Below are 27,488 nucleotides of genomic sequence, written 5' to 3'. Positions count from 1 at the left end.
CATGTCTGGTTTTAGGCGGGGATATGATGGGGGAAAAAGCAGCCCTGGCCAACTCTGAAATCCCAAATAGCAGTATGAGTATGGAGGGAAGAGGACATTGAACAGGCCATGCCTTTAAAAGCCTGTCTGAATACTTCTAAAGTACTGCTGCAGTAGAGCAAGGGCCAAAGTTCAAACATCATAAAGAGCTATTTTAGTCTGCCTCTTTCATGTGATTCATGCTTTTCATATTTGTCTCCATTGGACACAGTAGTTATCTTTCAGATGACTCACTGAATATTATAATAATACATGGGATTTATATAGCGCTTTTCATGGACCCAAAGACACCTACCATGCAAACTTGTATTCAAACTTTAAAATGTCAGACTTGATTTGGCCTAACAAAAAATGTATCAACCCCTACAAAAATCTGCATTAATTATAATCCACAATAATTAACATTTCCTGTTGCCTCAGGAATATTTTCCTGCTGTGAGTAACTGGTCAAATGAAGATCCTATATCTGTATGCCAAAAACCTTTATTAAAGACAAAACTCGCTTGAACACATTTGTCAAATAATATTAAAGTATCAATGTGATTTCAAAAATCCTTTATTTCAAAGGACCAAAATAATACATTTGAAAGGCCATGGGTCAAAATGTATCTCATAACTACATCTGTTCCTGTTAGCATGTTAAAATAAATTCTAAGTAACTACATTAAAGATTCAAAATAAAGTTCTCAGTATGTTAAATGAGTTGAGTTTCAGTACTATGGCACCAATTTGGAATATCAGAAGAGTCCAACGTTTTTTGTGACAGAGAGTACATGTAGTGTATTCGGAAAGTTTTCAAACCGCATGACTTTTCCCACATACCAGCCTTATTCGAAAATTGATGAAAATTTAATTTTTACTCATCAATCTTCACACAATACCTCATAATGACACAGTAAAAACCTTTACAGTAATCACCTTTACACACAGTACCAGTCAAAAGTTTGGACACACCTAATCATTCCAGGGTTTTTCTTTATGTGTCACGTTCCAGACATGTTTTCTTTTGTCTTGTATTTATTTAGTATGGTCAGGGCGTGAGTTGGGTGGGTTTGTCTATGTGTGATTTTCGATGTTGGGATGTTTGTGTTTGGCCGGGTATGATTCTCAATCAGAGGCAGCTGTCAATCGTTGTCCCTGATTGAGAATCATACTTAGGCAGCCTGGGTTTCACGTGTGTGTTGTGGGTGTTTGTTTTCGTGCCACACGGGACTGTTGTCGGTTGTATTCATTTTTGTTATTTTGTTTCGTGTTCAGTTTCGTTTTAATAAATTATCATGAAAACTACCCACTCTGCGTGTTTGTCCGATCCATGCTCCTCCTCGTCTGAGGAGAACGACTATGACGACCGTTACATTATGTTTACTATTTTCTACCTTGTAGAATAATAGTGAAGACAACAAAACTATGAAATAACACATATGGAATCATGTAGTAATCAAAAAAAGTATTGAACAAATCAAAATATATTTTATATTTGAGATTCTCCAAAGTAGCCACCCTTTGCCTGATGATAGATTTGCACACTCATCATCCATTTAAGAATGTGTTCTTGGGGACCTGCAATGCTGCATAAATGTGCCTCGACACAATCCTTTCTCTGAGCTCTACAGACAATTCCTTAGACCTCATGGCCTGGTTTTTGCTCTGACATGCACAGTCAACTGTGGGACCTTTATATAGACAGGTGTGTGCATTTCCAAATCATGTTCAATTGAATTTACATCAGGTGGACTCCAATCAAGTTGTAGAAACATCTCAAGGATGACCAATGGAAACAGGATGTACCTGAGCTCAATTTCGAGTCTCATAGCAAAGGGTCTGAATACTTATGTAAATAAGGTTTGTTTTTTTTGCAAACATTTTCACTTTGTCATTATGGGGTATTATGTGTAGATAGATGAGGGGGGGGAAATTATGTAATCCATTTTACAATAAGGCTGTAATTTAACAAAATGTGGAAAAAGTCAAGGGGTCTGAATACTTTCTGAATGCACTGTACAATGCAAATGGAGTCAACACAAGAGTTTGATAAGCAGCAGTGTGTTTTAAAACAAGTGAAATGACGCAGGACTTATTTACATACCTGTATTTCTCAAAACCATTGTTTACACTTTTTTAAATCATATTGTTAATAGGCCACATCAATCATATTAAATATATCCAACATTTTCATAGTAAAAAAAGAATGGGGAAAGAAACCAAGTTGATTCTGAAACCACTTGTATCACATTTCAACTTAAAACACAATAAATGACAATAATGGTAATAACAACAATAATAATGATGATAATTATTGTAACTACAAGGAAATCTCTTTTCAGCATCTCCATGATGAAATAATTATATTTAGCATTACTGCCTAATCATGTAGTATTTACATTCAACATGGTATCCTTCCAGAAGAAACCGTTATAAAACTCGTTTGGTTTTCAGATTTGTCAGTAAACTGTCATTAGATCAACATCATAAGACTGGAATAGTTGCTGGCAACGTTTCGAATCTGACGATATACAGTACTTCCCATCTCACCAAGATGGTATCTTGTAATGTATGTTAGAGGACTTGAATCACAAATGAATAAATACTGAATTCAAAGCAGCCTTCAGCTAGATGAGTCACAGTTGACCTTAGTATTGGACAAACACTCTCACAGAGGTACAAGATGTCAACGACAACAACAAGATGATAATTCAAGTGAACAAAAATATGACAATTGTACAGAAGTGTGAGGACATCAACCTGAAATATAATACCACAAAAATAGAACAAAAAGACAACAATTGTTACAGATTTCCCAACCTCAAATATTAAAATGTAAAAGAAGGTCCATCTCTGTATCATTTTTTGGGGACCTAAATAATCCTAGTTTCCCTGACCGACTACCGTATCTGCATCACTGGGTGCTTGAAATAAAGTGCAGGATATTCTAAACCGGTTTTTCCTTCTTCAAAGCTTTACATTACTTAATCTAATATTCTGAAACAAGTCATTAATGTTACCCAATAGAGGAAACTCATGAGCACTGGACTTTGCATTGAAGGTTCCATTCCTGTGTGTCACAACAAATCATAAAGATGATGGTGCCATAAGCATCTATACATGCAGGGTTAGGTGGTGTCTCCATGACTACCAATGACTATGTTATACTTCCACCAGGACTAAAAATATATATATTTTTACATAAAAAAACACAGAAACAATGCTTCTAAGACTCTTATTTTCTTCTGAGTTCTTTCAAAAACAGAATAAAACTCAACTTTATCGCTCCGACGTCATACTGTAAACAAAGGACTCAAATGATAATTATGTTATTATGAAACATCAAACCCAACCAAACAAAAGTACCAAAAATATTTAGGCCTAAGTGTTGCTTTTGTTTCCATGTTGTCAACTAGAGTAACAAGCTGGTCCAGTGGTAGGGTGGGTGGCTGGGAGCCTCCAGTCAGTTAGTGTCCCCTGGAGGTCCCCAGTCAGAGGTAAAAGCCTGAGGTCTGGGAGGCTGGAGAGTGTCAGGGCAGGGGAGCTGGCCGTTAGAGGGCACTACTCCTATGAGGCAGAACACAGCCTCCTGAGTAGGTCCCGTTAAGAATGCAGCCATTTTCCATCTGAGAAAAGAGGAAGAAGAAGACATGGAGACAATGAAGGGAACCTGTCTTTCAGCTTGTGAATGGTATGATGTTGATGGTTGACTACCAGCAGCAGATTGACACGTGAAATACCAATGACTGTATTGTCAGCAATTTAATAAAGAGCTGTTGAACGATACATTATCAATATCAAACATCATCAATCTAAAAAAATATGTTAACTTAAGCTTACCCATTTTGTGATTTGCAGTATTAATTATGGAAGTTATTTGTGAATGAATGGTGATTGTAATGATTTATCTAAACACATTGCGGCCCTGAGTAGCATCTCCTGTCCTGGTGTGAACTATGGAACCTTACTGTCTCTACAGAACCCGCTGTCTTAAATCTGCAATTAAGTGCTTGTCAGTTCCCTTTAAATATTGGCCATTAATTAAATGCTCCAGTCTTAGAAAAAAAGGGTTCCAAAAGGGTTCCTCAGCTGTCCCCATAGGACCACTCTTTTTGGTTCCAGGTAGAACCCTGTTGAGTTCCATGTAGAACCCTCTGTGGAAAGGGTTCAACATGGAACCCAAAAAGGTTCTACCTGGAACAAAAAGGGTTCTACCTGGAACCAAAAAGGGTTCTACCTGGAACCAAAAAGGGTTCTACCTGGAACCAAAACTGGTTCTTCAAAGGGTTATCCATATGGATGGACAGCCGAAGAACCCTTTAAAGGTTCTAGATAGCAACTTTTTTCTAAAAGTGTACTGACCCTGAACAAGTGCCACAAAAGGGGTACAAAAATAACAGTATACAAACTTTATTGTTGAATAATCATGAGGAGGGGAGGAATAATTATGCTACTGTTGACAGGAGGAGGAGTGAAAGTAGGAATCTGTCAAGGAACAGTTAGCACCAGATGTCAGTGTTGAAGTTAGAGGGCTTCTACTGTGTGTTGTGTCTTACTGTATGAGTGGGCATTTACGTAAACTCCATTATGTTCACTGAAGACACTGTCCAGCTTGCAAGGCCTCTGAGGCCCTCTGTTAAGGGAGCATTGTCCCAGCTTTGTTGTATCCGTCACTGTTCCTCAATCAATATGAAGATTTTGGGAAGAGGTGTACAGATGTAGAATCTTAATTTGATCACCCTGTTGCAAGATAACAGGACATTTAAAATGTTTAGTGTATTTGAGGTTTAAAAGGACCTCTGATTGTCCCTTACACAAAATGTATCCATTAATTATAATCCACATAAGAATGTACAATTCCTGCTGTAGCAAACTGGCTCAAATTAAGATCCTACATGTATAAAAATTGATGAACCTGTGTGCAAATAATCTAGTTCTTAGGCAGTGCATATTCAACTAGCAGACCCATAACCCTAACCCTTACCTCAGCCCTAACCTTAACCCTACCATTAATCGTAGCCTAACCTTAACCCTACCATTAATCGTAGCCTAACCTTAACCCTACCATTAATCGTAGCCTAACCTTAACCCTACCATTAATCGTAGCCTAACCTTAACCCTACCATTAATCGTAGCCTAACCTTAACCCTAACCCTACCATTAATCGTAGCCTAACCTTAACCCTAACCCTACCATTAATCGTAGCCTAACCTTAACCCTACCATTAATTGTAGCCTAACCTTAACCCTAACCATAACCCTACCATTAATCGTAGCCTAACCTTAACCTCCGCCCTAACCTTAACCCTACCATTAATCGTAAACCAGCCCTAACCTGACCTAACCATAACTTAACCATTTTCTAATCCTATCCATAACGTCCACCCTAATGCCAGTGTCAGGAGCTCTCACCCAAAGGAATAGAATTAGAAGACTGAGTGTACATAACATTAGGAACACCTTCCTAATATTGAGGTGCAGCCCCCTCTTTTGCCCTCAGAACAGTCTCAATTCCTCAGGGCATGGACTCTACAAGGTGTCGAAAGTGTTCCACAGGGATGCTGGCCCATTTTGACCTTAATGCTTTGCACAGTTGTGTTAAGTTGGCTGGACGTCCTTTGGGTGGTGGATCATTCTTGATACACACGGGAAACTGTTGAGCGTGAAAAACCCAGCAGCATTGCAGATCTTGACACAAATCAGTGTGCCTGGCACCTACTACCATACCCTGTTCACAGGCACTTAAATATTTTGTGTTGCTCATTCACCCTCTGAATGGCACACACACAATCCATTCAATTGTCTCAAGGCTTAACATTCCTTATTTAGCCTGTCTCCTCCACTTCATCTACACTGATTGAAGTGGATTTAACAAGTCACATCAATAAGGGATCATAGCTTTCACCTGGATTCACCTGGTCAGTCTGTCATGGAAAGAGCAGGTGTTCTTAATGTTTTGTATACTCAATGTATGAATATATAATCCCTGTGGTCTCACCTTACTGTGGTTGGGTTGGTGAGGGATGTCAGAGGTCACCATGCCATTGTCCTCCAGTGAAGAGTGTCCAACCACAAGGATCTGCTCTACTGTAGCAGAGGGAGGAGGGCACTGCACCTGAGCCAAGAGAGGGGGCAGCTTCTCCTGCTGCTGCTGCTTGTGGTTCATCCTCTGGTAGGACGAAACGGCAGCCCCGGTCGCATAGTGCTGCCCGTTCCCCCCATATGTACATCCGGTGATGGTATAATCCATGCCGGGAACATCAGCCATAGTGTAATTCATACAAGCGTCTACGGTGGTGTGTGTGAGGAGAGGTACCTGGCCATTGTTAAGGCAGGGGTTGCTGTTCAGGGTGGTTTCCCCAGAGGACTTGCTGTTCAGGGTGGTTTCCCCAGAGGACTTGTTGTTCAGGGTGGTTTCCCCAGGGTGGTTGCTGTTCAAGGTGGTTTCCCCAGGGGGGTTGCTGTTCAAGTTGGTTTCCCCAGAGGGGTTGCTGTTCAGGGTGGTTTCCCCAGAGGGGTTGCTGTTCAGGGTGGTTTCCCCAGAGGGGTTGCTGTTCAGGGTGGTTTCTCCAGGGTGGTTACTGTTCAGGGTGGTTTCCCCAGAGGGGTTGCTGTTCAGGGTGGTTTCCCCAGAGGGGTTGCTGTTCAGGGTGGTTTCCCCAGGGTGGTTGCTGTTCAGGGTGGTTTCCCCAGAGGGGTTGCTGTTCAGGGTGGTTTCACCAGAGGGGTTGCTGTTCAGGGTGGTTTCCCCAGAGGGGTTGCTGTTCAGGGTGGTTTCTCCAGGGTGGTTGCTGTTCAGGGTGGTTTCCCCAGAGGGGTTGCTGTTCAGGGTGGTTTCACCAGAGGGGTTGCTGTTCAGGGTGGTTTCCCCAGAGGGGTTGCTGTTCAGGGTGGTTTCCCCAAGGGGGTTGCTGTTCAGGGTGGTTTCCCCAGGGTGGTTGCTGTTCAGGGTGGTTTCCCCAGAGGGATTGCTGTTCAGGGTGGTTTCTCCAGGGGGGTTGCTGTTCAGGGTGGTTTCTCCAGGGGGGCAGTAGCTATAGTCCTGCCATTGCTGTTTGCCAGCTGGGCGATGCTTTGTGTGTGTGTTTGGAATGCCACATACTCCGTTGAGATTAGCGCCTGGATGTTTGGCATGGCTGTGAGGGAGCTGTCTCTGGACCCTGGCCTGCTGCTGCTGGAGGTAGTGTTGACGTTGGTGGGCTTGCCGCCAGTGATGGTCGCCATCCGGCTCTGACGCCTTTCCATTTAACAAAGTCTGGGGGTTGTGACAGTCGTCAACCGGGACCACTGTACTGGCTAGAATGTGCTGGGATGTCCATTGTCCGTTGTGTATTTGCTGACCCTGCCCCTGCAGTCCATTCACCACTGGATGGGGTAAGTGGTTGCTATGCTGGGCCCAGTCTTGGACCGCCCTCCCTGGCCGCATGCTGAGGGGCTTCTGCATCTTCTGGGAGAGCTGAACTATGGGAGCCTTATGGGGAACGTACTGAGAGTACACATTGGTGGCAGAAGTGGGATAACTTTCAACAGGAGCCTTTGTTGTTTTTGTGGTGGTTTTTGGGGCATTTGTTCCTGGGATAGTGGAGGATACCCGGTCCCCGTCCTCTGCCCCGTCTGTCTTTGCCTCCAGGGAGTCGTGGATGTAGGACAGGATTTCATCATTGGTCAGCAGGTCATCCAGGGTGGGAACCCGCTCAGGGTCCATCTCCACCCGGATCATCCTCTCGTCCAGCAGCAGCAGCTCCAGGTCCTCAGCGCTCAGCCCCAGGCCCTCCAAAGCCCCAAACAGTTCCCCGTTGGAACAGTTCTCCCCATTGCCTCCATCCCCATCCCGGTCAACCCCACCCCCCAGAACCTCCGGGGACAGGGAATCCAGAGTCGCCAGCATAGGGTCGAAGCTCCACGCCGGCTCTGGAAGCCTCGGACCCACCACTCCGTTGGACGACTCATCCCAGCCCTGGAGCAGGGCGGTGGGGTCGGAGTCAGAGAAGCCGACCCGGTCTCCGAACAGACTGCTGTGGAAGGACAGCTGGGGCTCCAAGGCCGGCTGGCAGACATATACAGACTCATCCTGACTCATCAGCGCCCCCAAGAGGGAGCCCGGGTCCAGGCCATCCCTGGACACCCTGTCAATCCGTCCCTTCTTGGATTTGTCGCCGTTCTTCTCGGAGCCCTGGGTGCTGTGGTTGAAGCGTCCAATTGGATGGTTGGACTGATAGAGCAGGGCCTCTCCCGTGGCAAAGGTAAAGGGGAGATGCATGGAACGTTTACGTAGGTGTTCGCCTCCTTCCTCCTCCCTAAAAGGATAGAAAACAAACAGCACCTGTGAGATCTCGGTCTCGAAACCACTACCCTGGCATTACAAGGACCATGTTCTACTAACTGAACTACAGAAGACCATGTTCTACTAACTGAACTACAGAGGACCATGTTCTACTAACTGAGCTACAGAGGACCATGTTCTACTAACTGAGCTACAGAGGACCATGTTCTACTAACTGAGCTACAGAGGACCATGTTCTACTAACTGAGCTACAGAGGACCATGTTCTACTAACTGAGCTACAGAGGACCATGTTCTACTAACTGAGCTACAGAGGACCATGTTCTACTAACTGAGCTACAGAGGACCACATAATCCTTTCCTCCATCTGTGTTGTCTGGTGTTCTATTCACATCAGAAGAACAGTGTCATAACTGTGGCCCTACGTCTATGACTGAGTATTTTCTGGCCAGGTGAACTGACTAGGAAAACGACTGTTCCTAGACAGTGACAGGGCCCAGGGGAGTGCACGTACATCAGAGGCCTCTGTGTGGCGATGATGTAGTCTGGTTTGCCCTTCTTGTACACCAGCCTGGCGTTGGCCTGGACCCACTTCCAGAGGTTGTCCTTGGTGAGGAGCCTGAACACTGTCAAACCGCTCTCCCCTGTCTTCATCACTGGAACAACAGGACACAGTCTTTTAGGATGGGAGGGTACACATTCACATTCAATTCAAGCTACAGCACTAGTAGGCAGATGTGGCAACGGGTACAGTAGATGAGGAATCAGGTTCATGGTTCAACTCTGAAGATATCTAGCTATGTACCATTGCCCGTTATATTTACTCTGGACACTGGCAAGGAGTATAAGGCAATGGTAGCTAGAAATCTCGAATCTCGAGCAAAATCCATTAGGCAGAGGGGGTAACTAGATGTACCCTGTAATATTAATTATGTGGCTATGTTGGTAGCTACACTATATATACAAAAAGATGTGGTCATCCCTTCTTCAAATTAGTGCATTTGGCTATTTCAGCCACACCTGTTGCTGACAGGTGTATAAAAACCGAGCACACAGCCATGCAATCTCCATAGACAAACATTGACAGTAGAATGGCCTTACTGAAGAGCTCAGTGACTTTCAACGTGGCACCGTCATAGGATGCCACCTTTCCAACAAGTCAGTTCGTCAGATATTCTGCCCTGTTAGAGCTACCCCGGTCAACTGTAAGTGCTGTTATTGTGAAGTGGAAATGTCTAGGAGCAACAATGGCTCAGCCGCGAAGCAGTAGGCCACACATTTGGCTAAAAGATTACCGTAGCTCTGTTGGAATCACTTTTATAGATACATTTGACACCTTCTGGAAACAGAAGACAGGAATGACGGAGTCATTCCACGTATTTCAAAGCTGCGTTGAGACAATGACTTATCAATGACCCAAGACCAGCTCAGTTAATTCCTACCATTGTGACAATGACTCGTCATAATGCTGCAGCAAATGTACATTATCCCAGGGGCGTTGGCAGACACAATGTAAGTAACTTAATTTATGTCCCCCTAATTGCCCTGAATACTTGTTTATCCTACAGCTATTGAAGGCATTAACCATGAATCAGAGTTACACTGTTAGCACTGAGACGGTGTGCTGTAGTAGGAAGTCCCGTTTGCAGCTCACTGTGCACTATCAGCTCCAATATAAATAACATGAGCAAGTCTACTTCTGATAAGCTTCTCAGTAAAGCATTAAAAACAAATCAAGCAACCCAGAAAAGTGCTAAAAATAGCCCATATTAACATATGCAGCCTAAGAAACAAGGTTCATGAAGTTAATAACTTATTTGTAACAGATGACATCCATATTCTGACTATCTCTAAAACTTAACTTAGATAATACCTTTGATGATACAGTGGTAGCAATACATGGTTATAACATCTACTGAAAAGACAGAAATGCCAACGGAGGTGGTGTTGCAGTCTATATTCAGAACCACATTCCTGTAAAGCTTAGAGAGGATCTCATGTTAACTACTGTTGAAGTAATATGGCTACAGGTTCATCTGCCTCACCTAAAGCCCATTCTGGCGGGAAGCTGCTATAGACCACCAAGTGCTAACAGTCAGTATCTGGATAATGTGTGAGAAATGCTTGATAATGTATGTGATATCAACAGAGAGGTATATTTTCTGGGAAAAGTCATACAATAAGTTTTGTAGTGATTCTTATGTTGATGATGTAAATAATAGTTGCTGCTCTGTGGTGTGTAATTAGGAGCAACCAGATCCTGCACTTGACACATTTATGAAATTGCTTATTCCAGTTACTAATAAGCATGCGCCCATTAAGAACATGACTGTAAAAAGGAATTGAAAAATGTTATGGTTGAGAGGGATGAGGCAAAAGGTCTGGCAAATAAGTCTGGCAGCCCAAACAATTGTCAAACGTATTGCAAATGAATAAATTATGTGACTAAACTAAATAAAAATAAACTAAACTATGAAATGAATAAAAATTATATAAAGAATGATAGTTGAAAGCTTTGGAGCACCTTAAATAACATTTTGGGGAAAAAGGCAAACTTGGCTCCATCATTGATTGAATCAGGTGGCTCATTCATCATAAAACCCACTGATATTACCAACCACTTTAATTACTTTTTCATTGGCAAGATAACTTAGGCATGACATGCCAGCAACAAACGCTGACACTACACATCCAAGTATATCTGACCAAATTATGAAAGACAAGCATTGTACTTTTGAATTCTGTTAATTGAGTGTGGAAGAGGTGCATTTATTGTTGTTGTCTATCAACAATGACAAGCCACCGGGGTCTGACAATCTAGATGGAAAATTACTGAGGATAATAGTGTACGATATTGCCACTCCTATTTGCCACATCTACAATTTAAGCCTAGTAGAGAGTGTATGCCCTCAGGCCTGGAGGAAAGCTAAAGACATTCCACTACCAAAGAACAGTAAAGCCCCCTTTACTGGCTCAAATAGCCAACGTATCAGCCTTTTACCAACCCTTAGTAAAAATTCTTTAAAACATTGTGTTTGACCAGATACAATGCTATTTTAAAGTAAACATATTGACAACAGAATTTCAGCATGTTTTAGGGAAGGACATTCAACAAGCACAGCACTTACACAAATGGCTGATGATTGGCTGAGAGAAGTTGATGATAAAAAGATTGTGGGGGCTGTTTTGTTGGACTTCAGTGCAGCTTTTGACATTATTGATCATAATCTGCTACTGGAAAAACGTATATGTGTTACTGCTTTACACCCTCTGCTACAATATGGATAAAGAGTTAGTGGCAAGAAAAAGTATGTGAACCCTTTGGAATTACCTGGATTTCTGCATAAATTGGTCATAAAATTAGATCTGATCTTCATCTAAGTCACAACAATAGACAAACACAGTCTGCTTAAACTAATAACACACAAACAAGTATACGTTTTCATGTCTTTATTGAACACACCGTGTAAACATTCACAGTGTAGGGTGGGAAAAGTATGTGAACCCTTGGATTTAATAACTGGTTGACTCTCCTTTGGCAGCAATAACCCTAACCAAACATTTCTGTAGTTGCATATCAGACTTTTACAACGGTCAGGAGGAATTTTGGACCATTCCTTTTTACAAAACTGTTTCAGTTCAGCAATATTCTTGGGATGTCTGGTGTGAACTGTTCGAGGTCATGCCACAGCATCTCAAATAAGGTTGAGGTCAGCACTCTGACTGGGCCACTCCAGAAGGTGTATTTTCTTCTGTTGAAGCCATTCTGTTGTTGATTTACTTCTGTGTTTTGGGTCATTGTCCTGTTGCATCACCCAACTTCTGTTGAGCTTCAATTGGCGGATAGATAGCCTTACATTCTTCTGCAAAATGTCTTGATAAACATGGGAATTCATTTTTCCGTCGATGAGAGCAAGCTGTCCAGGCCCTGAGGCAGCAAAGCAGCCCCAAACCATGATGCTCCCTCCACCATAGTTTACAGTTGGGATGAGATTTTGATGTTGTTGTGCTGTGCCTTTTTTTCTCCACACATAGTGTTGTGTGTTCCTTCCAAACAACTCAACTGTAGCTTCACCTGTCCACAGAATATTTTACCAGTAGCGCTGTGGAACATCCAGGTGCTTTTTGTGAACTTCAGACGTGCAGCAATGTTTTTTTTGGACAGCAGTGGCTTCTTCCGTGGTGTCCTCCCATGAACACCATTCTTCTTTAGTGTTTTACGTATCATACACTCGTCAACAGAGATGTTAGCATGTTAGCTGACTCCTGACTTCAATTAACTTTTGGAGAAGTCATTAGCCTAGGGGTTCACATACTTTTTCCAACCAACACTGTGAATGTTGAGTAAAGCCAGTGTGTCTATGTATGCGGATCACTCAACACGTAAGCTACTACAGCGACTGAAATGACACTCAACAAAGAGCTGCAGTTAGTTTCAGAATAGGTGACAACAAATAAATTAGTCATAAATATTTCCAAAGCATTGTATTTGGGACAAATCATTCACTAAACCTCAACTACATCTCGTAATGAATAATGTGTATATTGAGCAAGTTGAGGTGACTAAACTGCTTGGAGTAACCCTGGATTGTAAACTGTCATGGTCAAAACATGTTGATACAACAGTATTACATTTAAAAAACATTTTTTACCTTTATTTAACTAGGCAAGTCAGTTAAGAAAAAATTCTTATTGACAATGACGGTCTACACCGGCCAAACTTAGACGATGCTGGGCCTATTGTGCGCCTCCCTATGGGACTCCCAATCACGGCCGGTTGTGATACAGCCTGGATTCAAACCAGGGTATTTGTAGTGACGCCTCCAGCACTGAGATGCAGTCCCGTAGTCCTCTGCAACATTAGGGAGCCCAAAAGTGGGGAGAAGCTAAGACGGGGAGAAGTCTGTCCATAATAAAGCGCTGCTCTGCCTTCTTAACACTATCAACAAGGCAGGTCTTACAGGCCCTAGTTTTGTCACACCTGGACTACTGTTCAGTCATGTGGTCAGGTGCCACAAAGAGGGACTAGGGAAAATTGCAGTTGGCTCAGAACAGGGCAGCACGGCTGGCCCTTAAAAGTACACAGAGAGCTAACATTAATGACATGCATGTCAATCTCTCATGGCTCAAAGTGGAAGAGAGATTGACTTCATCACTACTTGTTTTTGTAAGAAGTGGTGACAAGCTGAATGTACTGAGCTGTCTGTTTAAAATACAAGCACACAGCTCGGACACCCATGCATACCCCACAAGACATGCCACCAGAGGTCTCTTCACAGACCCCAAGTCTAGAACAGACAATGGGAGGCGCACAGTACTACATACAGCCATGACTACATGGAACTCTATTCCACATCAAGTAACTGATTAAAGCAGTAGAATCAGATAAAAAATAAATACAAAAACCAGGTAAAATACACCTTATGGAACAACGGGGACTCTAAAGAGACACACACAAAGGTATAGACACACACATACGCACACATTGTAATATAGTAGTATGATGGTATTATACATTTTGTATTGTAGATATGTAGTGGTGTAATAATTTTATATGATGTACTGTTTTATATGTAATGTAAGTGCTTTAATGTGTTTGGACCTCAGGAAGAGTAGCTGTTTTGGCAGCAGCTAATGGGGATCCTTAATCAATACAAATACACAAGCTAACAGAACGGGACAGCGGAGTGCCGAAGCACGTAGCGCGTAAAAAAATCATCTACTACCAAGTTCCAAACTGCCTCTGGAAGCAACGTCAGCACAAGAACTGTTCGTTGGGAGCTTCATGAAATGGGTTTCCATGGCCGAGCAGCCGCACACAAGACTAAGATCACCATGAGCAATGCCAAGCATTGGCTAGAGTGGTGTAAAGCTCACTGCCATTGGACTCTGGAGCAGTGGAAACGCGTTCTCTGGAGTGATGAATCACGCTTCACCATCTGGCAGTCCGACGGAAGAATGTGGGTTTGGTGGATGCCAGGAGGACGCTACCTGCACCAATGCATAATTCCAACTGTAAAGTTTGGTGGGGGAGGAATAATGGTCCGAGGCTGTTTTCATGGTTCAGGCTAGGCCCCTTAACTCTGTAGCATACAATGACATTCTAGACGATTCTGTGCTTCCAACTTTGTGGAAAAAGTTTGGGGAAGGCCCTCTCCTGTTTCAGCATGATAACCCCACTGAACACCTTTGGGATTAATTGGAACGCCGACTGCGAGCCAGGCCTAAACGCCCAACATCAGTGCCCGACCTCACAAACGCTTGTGATTGAATGGAAGCAAGTCCCCGTAGCAATGTTCCAACATCTAGTGGAAAGCCTGTGGAAGGCTGTTACAGCAGCAAAAGGGGGGCCAACTCCATATTAATGCCCATGATTTTGGAATGAGATGTTCGACGAGCAGGTGTCCACATACTATTTGTTGTAGTGTATATGGATTATTGCTGCTGCTCTGCTCATGTAGTGTATCTGTGGCCTATCCTATCCTCTAGCAGCTCTGCGGCTTTGCTCAATCTGCGCCGTAATCCACTGGGATTACTTGGGAAAACTGTCCGAACTCTGTGACCACCATCTTTGACCTGGTCAGACCTGGCCTCACCAATGTTTTGAGGACAAACCAATTCAACCCAATCCAAATAAATACTCCCATGTTTTGTATTTTTAGGTAATGGAGGTGAGGCTTACTTCGGACATGGTTCTCAGCGCAGTACAACATATCCGCCGCATGGATAAACTGATACCCAGAGCCTCGCACCCGAAGTTCAGCTTCAGTATACCCAAGCACAATTTTCCCCCTGCAAAAAGGGATGATGTCAATAAACAATTATTTCACATCATATAATAACCAGTACTACATAACAATAGCAGTATGACTGACAAATGGCAGTCTATTCAATACTATTGTAATAGTAGTCTATTTATTTGGATGATTGCAACTGTCACCACAACATTATCATCATAACGAGGAAGTCAAAGTGAGCGTACTTGGCGTCGCAGGCCATGGGGGTGAAGTCCAGTTTGTGTTTGGTTCTGAAGATCATGTTCTTGGTCCTGATCTCCAGGATGGAGGGGGGCTGGAGGGGCGTAGCGATGGCAAACAGGGCCAGCTGGGGCGGCGCCTTGACCCTGTTTTCCTGCCGCTGGTTCTGACCACGCAGGAACTTCAGCCTGCCCTGCAGACTCAGGGCCTGGCGGGGGGGGACGAGGACGCAAACATTTTGTTTTAGACATGTATCTATTTGTCTTCGATTGTCCATGTGTTTGAATATCTGTCCAAATTCTATCCGACAACAATCTGATTTTCATCCATCAAAATTGTATTTCAACGTGTTAACACATCACCCTATGTCAATGTGTGAGCTTTCCTCTGTGTGAGCTTAAAATACTAATAGACAAACACTATTGGGAGGTTGTAGGCATTCGGTCGGGGTAAGGTGTCAATAACACCTACCAGGAAGCCAGAGGAGTTGTCCAGGAGGCAGCGGAAGCGACACACAAAGTTCCTCTCCAGGAAGGAGGAGTTCTCTGGTGGGAGCTGCTCAGGGTTATAGGTCACAGTGGTGCTACTCTCCGGCTCCACATCTATGGATCAGAAGATATGACATGTTCAGACCAGGCTTCACCATCAAAATCATCTAACCACCTCTTGCACTATATTTGGAAACGATCCTCAAGATTACAGTATACAGTTCAGTCACACTGTAGAAACAGAACAACATGTGTACAACTTCTCTAAGGTGGTCATACAAACGGGTAATCAGTGATCACCTGATTATGTCATCTCATGAAATAATAATTATTTTTATGATCGTACAGGAATTCATCAACACAAAAAGCTAACAAATGAATAACAACATTGTTGACTGTGTGTTGACATGAATGTTTGGGCTTGAAAGAAAAGCTGACGTGAGGTGTCTGGCTTGGGTGTCTGCTGAGAGATGTGTCATGACACTTTAAACAAAGCCTTATTCAATATCCCTCAGCAGTGTGTGTTCTGTTTTGACCCGACTGTGTGTCCTGTCCTCAATGGCCGTGGTCTCCTAGCTCTGTTGAAAATACACTTATGTAATTAGCCCCAGAGGCTAATGTAGTCCTAGCACGACATGTGACGGCTTCCTCTCTAGCAGGGGAAGAACAAATGTGCAACACCACCCACTAGTGGAGAGGTAAGTCAGTGCAGAGGCCTGAGCCTTTCTTGAATGTTTATGAGCATTTATTAAGTATAGATTTTTATATAATGCATAATAATAAGTTATTATATACTTATGTAATGCATTATGCATACATCATAAGGTGTTATAACTGCATTTGTAATGCATTATGCAGAGTATTCGTAGGAAATGCCATTGAAAGTTCTGCATTCATTTCTATGATTGAATCTCTTTTAATGTTTTTTCATTGACGAAGGTGGTGTTTCAGGGTCTTACACAGAGGTGGTGTTTCAGGGTCTAACACAGAGGTGGTGTTTCAGGGTCTAACACAGAGGTGGTGTTTCAGGGTCTAACACAGAGGTGGTGTTTCAGGGTCTAACACAGAGGTGGTGTTTCAGGGTCTAACACAGAGGTGGTGTTTCAGGGTCTAACACAGAGGTGGTGTTTCAGGGTCTAACGAGGAGGTGGTGTTTCAGGGTCTAACACAGAGGTGGTGTTTCAGGGTCTAACACGGAGGTGGTGTTACAGGGTCTAACATGAAGGTCGTGTTTCAGGGTCTAACGAGGAGGTGGTGTTTCAGGGTCTAACACGGAGGTGGTGTTTCAGGGTCTAACGAGGAGGTGGTGTTTCAGGGTCTACCACAGAGGTGGTGTTTCAGGGTCTAACACGGAGGTGGTGTTACAGGGTCTAACGAGGAGGTGGTGTTTCAGGGTCTAACACGGAGGTGGTGTTTCAGGGTCTAACGAGGAGGTGGTGTTTCAGGGTCTAACGAGGAGGTGGTGTTTCAGGGTCTAACGAGGAGGTGGTGTTTCAGGGTCTAACGAGGAGGTGGTGTTTCAGGGTCTACCAGAGGTGGTGTTTCAGGGTCTAACACGGAGGTGGTGTTTCAGGGTCTAACGAGGAGGTGGTGTTTCAGGGTCTAACACAGAGGTGGTGTTTCAGGGTCTAACACAGAGGTGGTGTTTCAGGGTCTAACACAGAGGTGGTGTTTCAGGGTCTAACGAGGAGGTGGTGTTTCAGGGTCTACCACAGAGGTGGTGTTTCAGGGTCTAACACGGAGGTGGTGTTACAGGGTCTAACGAGGAGGTGGTGTTTCAGGGTCTAACACGGAGGTGGTGTTTCAGGGTCTAACGAGGAGGTGGTGTTTCAGGGTCTAACGAGGAGGTGGTGTTTCAGGGTCTAACGAGGAGGTGGTGTTTCAGGGTCTAACGAGGAGGTGGTGTTTCAGGGTCTACCAGAGGTGGTGTTTCAGGGTCTAACACGGAGGTGGTGTTTCAGGGTCTAACGAGGAGGTGGTGTTTCAGGGTCTAACACAGAGGTGGTGTTTCAGGGTCTAACACAGAGGTGGTGTTTCAGGGTCTAACACAGAGGTGGTGTTTCAGGGTCTAACGAGGAGGTGGTGTTTCAGGGTCTAACACAGAGGTGGTGTTTCAGGGTCTAACACAGAGGTGGTGTTACAGGGTCTAACGAGGAGGTGGTGTTTCAGGGTCTAACACGGAGGTGGTGTTTCAGGGTCTAACGAGGAGGTGGTGTTTCAGGGTCTAACACAGAGGTGGTGTTTCAGGGTCTAACACAGAGGTGGTGTTTCAGGGTCTAACGAGGAGGTGGTGTTTCAGGGTCTAACACAGAGGTGGTGTTTCAGGGTCTAACGAGGAGGTGGTGTTTCAGGGTCTAACACAGAGGTGGTGTTTCAGGGTCTAACGAGGAGGTGGTGTTTCAGGGTCTAACGAGGAGGTGGTGTTTCAGGGTCTAACGAGGAGGTGGTGTTTCAGGGTCTACCACAGAGGTGGTGTTTCAGGGTCTAACACAGAGGTGGTGTTTCAGGGTCTAACGAGGAGGTGGTGTTTCAGGGTCTAACGAGGAGGTGGTGTTTCAGGGTCTAACACAGAGGTGGTGTTTCAGGGTCTAACACAGAGGTGGTGTTTCAGGGTCTAACACGGAGGTGGTGTTTCAAGGTCTAACACAGAGGTGGTGTTTCAGGGTCTAACACAGTGGTGGTGTTTCAGGGTCTAACACAGAGGTGGTGTTTCAGGGTCTAACGTGGAGGTGGTGTTTCAGGGTCTAACACAGAGGTTGTGTTTCAGGTTGTAACACAGAGGTGGTGTTTCAGGGTCTAACGAGGAGGTGGTGTTTCAGGGTCTAACACGGAGGTGGTGTTTCAGGGTCTAACATGGAGGTAGGAAGTCACCCGAGGAGGACTCTCCCAGTGGGTCCACGATGGCAGGTGGGCTGAGGGCCCAGTGGAGGTTCCTCCTCAGCTCCTGCTGGTCCTCAGTGTGGACCAACTCATACACACTCTGATGCATAATATCAGTCTGAGGAAGGAAAGAGAGAGAGAGAGAGAGGGAGAGAGGGAGGGGAGAGAGAGAGAGAGAGAGAGAGAGAGAAGGAGAGCGAGGGAGTACGAAGGGAAGGAGGGATTATATAGAGACAAACAAAATAAAGATGGAAATATCCATCACATGTAGGCAGTTAAAATAAAGATGGGAAGCATGCACAATACAGACACAAACAAAGGCTAAATGATAGATCCTTATGTAAATTACATTATGGGAACTTCAGACACTATACTGCTACAGCGCAACACTGCTACAGACCCCTTCACTTTTTCCACATTTTGTTATGTTACAGCCTTATTCTGAAATGGATTTTAAAAATCCTCATCAATCTACACATAATACCCCATAAGCGAAAACAGGTTTTTAGAAAACAGAAATAAAACAGAAATACCTTATTTAAGTATTCAGACCCTTTGTATGAGACTCAAAATTGAGCTCAGGTGCATCCTGTTTCCATTGATCATCCTTGAGATGTTTCTACAACTTGAATGGATTCCACCTGTGGTAAATGCAATTGATTGGACATGATTTGGAAAAGCACACACCGGTCTATATAAGGTCCCATAGTTGACAGTGCAGTCAGAGCAAAGGTATGAGGTTGAAGGAATTGTCCGTAGAGCTCCGAGACAGGATTGTGTCGAGGCACAGATCTGGGGAAGGGTACCAAAAAATGTCTACAGCATTGAAAGTCCCCAAGAACACAGTGGCCTCCATCATGATTTAATTGGTTGAAGTCTGGAAACCACAAGACTCTTCCTAGAGCTGGCTGGCCAGCCAAACGGTTGAGAAGAGCTTTGGTCAGGGAGGTGACCAAGAACCTGATGGTCACTGACAGAGCTCCAGAGTTCCTCTGTGGAGATGGGAGAACCTTCCAGAAGGACAACCATCTCTGCAGCACTCCAACAATCAGGCCTTTATGGTAGAGTGGCGAGACGGAAGCCACTCCTCTGTAAAAGGCACATGACAGTCGCTTGGATTTTTCCAAAAGGCACCTAAAGGACTCTCAGACCATGAGAAACAAGATTCTCTTTGGCCTAAATGCCAAACGTCATGTCTGGAGGAAACCTGGCACCATCCCTACGGTGAAGCATGGGGGTGGCAGCATCATGCTGTGGGGATGTTCGAGGGAAAGATGAACAGAGCAAAGTACAGAGAGATCCTTGATGAAAACCTGCTCCAAAGCGCTCAGGACCTCAAACTTGGGCGAAGGTTCGGAACAAATCTCTGAATGTCCTTGGGTGGCCCAGCCAGAGCCCGGACTTGAACCCGATCGAACATCTCTGGAGAGACCTGAAAATAGCGACCCCCCCCCCCCCATCCAACCCGACAGAGCTCGAGAGGATCTGCAAAGAAGAAGAATGGGAGAAACTCCCCAGATTCAGGTGTGCCAAGCTTGTAGTGTCATACCCAAGAAGACTCTGCTGTAATCTCTGCCAAAGGTATTTCAACAAAGGACTGAGTAAAGGGTCTGAAAAACGTATGTAAATTATGATATTTTTATTTTTATAAATTTGCAAAAATGTCTAAAAACAAAACAAAATGTGGAAAAAAATCAAGGAGCCTGAATACTCCGAATGCACTGTTTACTGAAGGAGTGACGTTTTGGGAACATCTCTATACTGAAGGAGTGACGTTATAGGAACATCGCTATACTGAAGGAGTGACGTTATGGGAACATCGCTATACTGAAGGAGTGACGTAATGGGAACATCACTATGCTGAAGGAGTGACGTTATAGGAACATCACTATACTGAAGGGGTCTGTGATATCTCTCCAAGAGTGTGTTGAATTACCAGTGTCTCAGTGTGTGCTGAACTTCTCCAGAGCCTGAATGTCATACAGTAGACTGCATAATGTGAGAAGTGCTTCAATCCTTTGTGCCTCTTCACCATCCCCCCATATTCCCATCCATCTCTGCAGGGTCTGTGATGCTGTGGTGCTGGTTAGGGCTGCTGCCCACTGCCCACTACCACGGCTGGTGGTCTCTTTCCACTAAAGGCCAAGCTATTAATAGACTGGTCTCACCCTGTGGACCTGCTGAGCAGAATCAGACTCCTCACCAAGCAGGTAGGGCCCAGACACCGGCCCCTGCCAGTTCGCAGCAGACACCGCACGCAACCCTCAAAACCCAACCATAACTCCAATGAATATTATTTTAATTTAAATCAGGTTTATACAGATCAGTCTCATTGAGATCAAATCTAACCAATTATTTGATGCCATAGCATCTATAGGCAACCGTCTCTACAGTGACAACCTCTACAGGGTATCATTCTATGCTTGTATTGCATGCAAATCATTTATAAAAACCTCAAGCAGAGATGACCATGTGTCGACGGAGGATTATGCTTTAATGTTTGCAAACATGCATGTGAATGCTGCACCAGGCTGACCCAGCAGTAGAATTAATGCTATTAGTCAGCCAAGATCCCAGAGACGATCCAGCTGCCTCACCAGATGCCTGCTTGTCTATTATGAATGAGCTGAGGCACAGAACACCCTGGTCATGCTTTAGGAATAGAACCTTCACTGGGGTACGGAAAGGGAGGAGGGACAATCTGTACGGTACCTGGTGGAAGCCCAGGTAATCCTGGATGGTGTGAGAGGAGTAGAAAATGGTCCCATCATTCGTGACCACCAGGACGAAGCCGTTCAGAGCCTGTATGTCAAACATGCACAAGATAACAAAAGATTGGTATACGACACAATGCAACTCACTGATGACATCGAGTCAGGAAAAAGCAGCTTTTAGTTTGTTTTCTATGATTGTGTTTTGCTTTTCGTGTATTGATGTGTATATTGATGTGTACTGATATGTATATTGATGTGTACTGATGTGTATATTGATGTGTATATTGATGTGTACTGATGTGTATATTGATGCATATAGTGATGTATACTAATGTGTATATTGATGTGTACTGATGTATATACAGGGCTCATCAGTAAAAGAGACCTTGGTCTCAGCATGACTCCCTATCAAAATAAAGGGGGGGGGGGTACATTTCGGTTAGGCTTAGTCCTTCCATTAGGCTTAGTCTTTCCATTAGGCTTAGTCTTTCCATTAGGCTTAGTCCTTCCATTAGGCTTAGTCTTTCCATTAGGCTTAGTCCTTCCATTAGGCTTTGTCTTTCCATTAGGCTTAGTCCTTCCATTAGGCTTTGTCTTTCCATTAGGCTTAGTCCTTCCATTAGGCTTAGTCCTTCCATTAGGCTTAGTCTTTCCATTAGACTTAGTCCTTCCATTAGGCTTAGTCCTTCCATTAGGCTTAGTCCTACTACTGCATCTCACTGTAGTAGGCTGTATCTCACTGTAGTAGGCTGTATATCACTGTACTAGGCTGTATCTCACTGTACTAGGCTGTATCTCACTGTACTAGGCTGTATCTCACTGTGGTAGACTGTATCTCACTGTGGTAGACTGTATCTCACTGTAGTAGGCTGCATCTCACTGTAGTAGGCTGCATCTCACTGTAGTAGTCTGCATCTCACTGTAGTAGGCTGTATCTCACTGTAGTAGGCTGTATCTCACTGTAGTGGGCTGTATCTCACTGTAGTAGGCTGTATCTCACTGTAGTAGGCTGCATCTCACTGTAGTAGGCTGCATCTCACTGTAGTAGGCTGTATCTCACTGTAGTAGGCTGCATCTCACTGTAGTAGGCTGTAGGCTGTATCTCACTGTAGTGGGCTGTAGGCTGTATCTCACTGTAGTAGGCTGTATCTCACTGTAGTAGGCTGCATCTCACTGTAGTAGGCTGCATCTCACTGTAGTAGGCTGTATCTCACTGTAGTAGGCTGCATCTCACTGTAGTAGGCTGTAGGCTGTATCTCACTGTAGTGGGCTGTAGGCTGTATCTCACTGTAGTAGGCTGTATCTCACTGTAGTAGGCTGCATCTCACTGTAGTAGGCTGCATCTCACTGTAGTAGGCTGTATCTCACTGTAGTAGGCTGCATCTCACTGTAGTAGGCTGCATCTCACTGTAGTAGATTGTATCTCACTGTAGTAGGCTGTAGGCTGTATCTCACTGTAGTAGGCTGTATCTCACTGTACTATGCTGTATCTCACTGTAGTAGGCTGCATCTCACTGTAGTAGGCTGTATCTCACTGTAGTAGGCTGTATCTCACTGTAGTAGGCTGCATCTCACTGTAGTAGGCTGTATCTCACTGTAGTAGGCTGCATCTCACTGTAGTAGGCTGCATCTCACTGTAGTAGATTGTATCTCACTGTAGTAGGCTGTATCTCACTGTAGTGGGCTGTATCTCACTGTAGTGGGCTGTATCTCACTGTAGTAGGCTGCATCTCACTGTAGTAGGCTGCATCTCACTGTAGTAGGCTGTATCTCACTGTAGTAGGCTGCATCTCACTGTAGTAGGCTGTATCTCACTGTAGTAGGCTGTATCTCACTGTAGTAGGCTGCATCTCACTGTAGTAGGCTGTATCTCACTGTAGTAGGCTGTATCTCACTGTAGTAGGCTGCATCTCACTGTAGTAGGCTGCATCTCACTGTAGTAGGCTGTATCTCACTGTAGTAGGCTGCATCTCACTGTAGTAGGCTGTATCTCACTGTAGTGGGCTGTATCTCACTGTAGTAGGCTGTATCTCACTGTAGTAGGCTGTATCTCACTGTAGTAGGCTGCATCTCACTGTAGTAGGCTGTATCTCACTGTAGTAGGCTGTAGGCTGTTCTGGTTATCTGGATCTCCTTTCACCCTTTGTTTACTGTTAATGTAACTATCCTAAATATTGATTGTGTCATGCCATAATCTGATATTTTATTTACTAGGCCTACTACTTAGTACCGCAGGTTTATTCTGTTCTCATTCATTCGTTTGCATCACAGTTGTGTCGGTATTCTAAGCCAAACTGCTACTCAGTATTTTGTTTCAATGCAAGAATAACTAGGCTATTACTTTCTGCATTTAGTTTGCATTATTTTGGTAAGACAGCTGTGTGTTCAGCTGTATTCACATAGGCGCTTTGTAATATTTGAATTACCCTTTCTATCCTGTAGCCTATATTCATCACCAAAACGGCATTGCTTTAGTGTGTAGGGCGCAGTCCATTGTGCTGCTACAGATTTCGCTCTAACCTGTCACTTAAAAAGCACTTAACCAACGGTCTCAGAGTCTGGGCATTTGAACTTTATGTTTATTGTGAAATAAGTAGTTTTCAATATAATTCCAATGCAAGAACCGATTTCAACTGCCCCCTTAATCCCTTATTTCAACTGCCCCCTTAATCCCTTATTTCAACTGCTCCCTTAATCCCTTATTTCAACTGCCCCCTTAATCCCTTATTTCAACTGCTCCCTTAATCCCTTATTTCAACTGCCCCCTTAATCCCTTATTTCAACTGCCCCCTTAATCCCTTATTTCAACTGCCCCCTTAATCCCTTATTTCAACTGCCCCCTTAATCCCTTTATCCTGGTGCCTTGTCTGGTTCTTCCTTAGTCTTTTCATATCTCCGGGTTCTGTTCCAACATGCATCTCAAACAGACTTAGATATGTTTTATATTTACTGAATTTTGCTTAATGAGACATTGTTTTTTGACTACTTAAGCAACATGTGACGGTAGTGGTTGTGAGGTGTCCTACAGTGAGATGGGTGGACTCTGCCCCCCGGAGTGGAGGGGGAGCTGTCAGTGTGCATGCAAGACGGGTTTGTTCTGAACCGGAGAGAACTAATGTCAGGAATAAAAGATAGACGGATTAGTCAGTCATTTGTTTTATCCCAAACAGGAACAGCTGGTCCCATGTTTCCACCCCACTAAACACACTCCCTCGTACACAGGAACATTTTGTAAACAAATGCACAAACAGGCATACAACCATATCTACCTTACTCAAACAAAACAGACATTAGCTTGTTCATCCATCACCCGATTTGTTAACACACACAAAACCCCGGGCCTCACACACACACACACACACACACACACACACACACACACACACACACACACACACACACACACACACACACACACACACACACACACACACACACACACACACACACACACACACACACACACACACACACACACACACACACACACACACAGTGCAATGGGTGCATCCACGGGAAGTACCCTCAGTCTTCCCAGGGGCTGAACCATGACTAAGGCATGGTGATGTCATGTTGCTCTTTAACTAATAATCAATGATTCACCCCAATTATCTGCAGCACATCCTCTCTGTGTGTAAGCAGTCCAGTGAAACATAAACATTATCATGTCAGCTTGGATGGTTTGTACACCATCTTGCAAGTAAATAGCCAACTTCCAGGGTCTAATGTACCAGACGTTTAGCAACTACAAATTAGTGAAGTGAAATAAATGTAACAAGCCCCTAGCGGCAGACCCCATATGAACACAGTTGTACTCATGCAAACAGAGAACTACAATGTGTGCAAACTAGATTATAGCCTTCCTGGTTGAACAGAAAAGAAACCACACCCTTTGTGGTGCTTTGCATTTTTTGCATGCTGGTATAGTACCAAAACTTACAGGATCTGTCTGCATTCCGCAGAACTACTTTCCCACATGGTGGAGGGTGTCAGGCTACTTTCCCACACGGTGGAGGGTTTCAGGCTACTTTCCCACACGGTGCAGGGTGTCAGGCTACTTTCCCACATGGTGGAGGGTGTCAGGCTACTTTCCCACACGGTGGAGGGTGTCAGGCTACTTTCCCACACGGTGGAGGATGTCAGGCTACTTTCCCACACGGTGCAGGGTGTCAGGCTACTTTCCCACACGGTGGAGGGTGTCAGGCTACTTTCCCACACGGTGGAGGGTGTCAGGCTACTTTCCCACACGGTGGAGGATGTCAGGCTACTTTCCCACACGGTGCAGGGTGTCAGGCTACTTTCCCACACGGTGCAGGGTGTCAGGCTACTTTCCCACACGGTGGAGGGTGTCAGGCTACTTTCCCACACGGTGGAGGGTGTCAGGCTACTTTCCCACACGGTGGAGGGTGTCAGGCTACTTTCCCACACGGTGGAGGGTGTCAGGCTACTTTCCCACACGGTGGAGGGTGTCAGGCTACTTTCCCACACGGTGGAGGGTGTCAGGCTACTTTCCCACACGGTGGAGGGTGTCAGGCTACTTTCCCACACGGTGGAGGGTGTCAGGCTACTTTCCCACACGGTGGAGGGTGTCAGGCTACTTTCCCACACGGTGGAGGGTGTCAGGCTACTTTCCCACACGGTGGAGGGTGTCAGGCTACTTTCCCACACGGTGGAGGGTGTCAGGCTACTTTCCCACACGGTGGAGGGTGTCAGGCTACTTTCCCACACGGTGGAGGGTGTCAGGCTACTTTCCTACATGGTGGAGGGTGTCATAAGGGTGTATAAGAGGTAGTCTGAGTCTATTTTCAACCATGACAGTAAGAGGTGAAAACTCTATTTTACCCCTCCTCTCCTGATGTAAATAATGGATGACCTCACAGCTCCTCTACAATTCACTACTAAGTGTCTGATGTTGAACCACAAAGAAGAAGAGAGAAATCTTCAATTACCGCTCCCCTTCTCCGCTTCTTCCCCTAACCCTGCCTTTTCGTCCTGCCTCCCTGTCTTTTAAAATGTCCCGCGGCTGTTATCTCAATCTGAATAAAAGATTTCCTCCTCCCCAGAATGAGCTTTCATGCTTCATTACTAACACATTGGAGAGATGTAGGTTTATCATAATAATGAAACTTCGCTCATAGGGCAGGGATGTCTGGCAGACTGTTTCCGCGGTTCTGCTCTGGAATTCCACTGTGCTGCACATACAGGGGAACTGGGCTGGAAAATCAATGACACTGGCTTATCCAAAAGAGATCTGGCAGCCAACTAGATCACTCTCCACTCAATCACACATACAGAGAAACAAAATGAAAATAGCTCCCTAGAAATTGTGATAGAATTGTAAACTAAATTAAATGAGAATGAATTCCAGTATGACAAAATGATGGGAGTATTACGGTGTATTATTGGAATTGATAACCGGAGATACAAACAAGCTGTTACATTTTTGGATTTAAGACAAAGTGAGGCCAGTGAGTTATGGGGTATATCCAACACTTCATCACTGGATATTAAGCCTTGTAATTAATTACCAAAAGCAAAGACAGTTATTTTTGTCTTTATATTTTAGATGATTCCACATGCCTTTAGCACTGACCTGCAGCAAGAGTTCTCCTTCAGGCAGCCAACTGTCCTCCAATCCTGTGGCTTTGCTGTTGTCAGCGCTACCATCATTGCAAGTACAGTTCTTCAGGGCAACTGCAGACAGAGAAACACAGAGAGAGAGACAGAGAAGAGGAAAGAAGAGGGAGGGAGAGAGGCGAGAGAGAGGAGAGGAAGGAGGGGAGGGATAGAGAGACAGAGGCTTTAGTCTTGTAATAATGTTTACAAAGCACTGCTGTGAATGTCAGAAAGCTTTATGTTTCAGTGCACTGTATGCAGGACAGGATTGCAGCTCATTCAAGTTTCATCAAATAGCATGTTAAAAATGACGATCCACATCCAGGCCTTTTATCTTTGCCCAACCTGGTTACATCATAATGGCTTGGGAAGCAACACGTCAGCACGTTCATGGTCTATAATTAGAATGTGAGGTCATCGTGCTCAGCGTTCTAAACACTCTGTTCTGCGAGATGGGACCTCCTACAACAGGATGCATGGCGCTTATCGCCTATTCTTCACAGTGTCATG

At 44.5% G+C, this 27,488-nt stretch overlaps 1 protein-coding gene across 2 annotated transcripts in view; it reads right to left on the bottom strand.

Annotated features, from left to right (window-relative positions):
- Window positions 1-506: 506 nt before the first annotated feature.
- The window catches only part of LOC129816676 (aryl hydrocarbon receptor-like), a 44,252-nt gene continuing 17,270 nt past the window's right edge, over window positions 507-27,488 (bottom strand). Inside the window, exons 3-11 of one of the 2 annotated variants that reach the window (XM_055871440.1) lie at window positions 26,956-27,056; window positions 21,361-21,450; window positions 18,622-18,766; window positions 15,752-15,882; window positions 15,286-15,488; window positions 14,986-15,095; window positions 8,818-8,959; window positions 6,019-8,317; window positions 507-3,647 (exon numbers count right to left, since the gene is read on the bottom strand). In XM_055871440.1, coding sequence (XP_055727415.1) covers window positions 3,573-3,647; window positions 6,019-8,317; window positions 8,818-8,959; window positions 14,986-15,095; window positions 15,286-15,488; window positions 15,752-15,882; window positions 18,622-18,766; window positions 21,361-21,450; window positions 26,956-27,056 — 3,296 coding nt within the window. In that variant the 3' untranslated portion in view covers window positions 507-3,572. The remainder of the gene's footprint in view (window positions 3,648-6,018; window positions 8,318-8,817; window positions 8,960-14,985; window positions 15,096-15,285; window positions 15,489-15,751; window positions 15,883-18,621; window positions 18,767-21,360; window positions 21,451-26,955; window positions 27,057-27,488) is intronic. The other variant, XM_055871441.1, reaches the window with a different exon arrangement.

This window comes from Salvelinus fontinalis, chromosome 19 (genome assembly GCF_029448725.1).
Source record: "Salvelinus fontinalis isolate EN_2023a chromosome 19, ASM2944872v1, whole genome shotgun sequence".
NCBI classification, from domain to species: Eukaryota; Metazoa; Chordata; class Actinopteri; order Salmoniformes; family Salmonidae; genus Salvelinus; species Salvelinus fontinalis.
The sequence above is the reverse complement of the archived record's forward strand: the minus strand, read 5'-3'. Positions and strand labels throughout refer to the sequence as shown.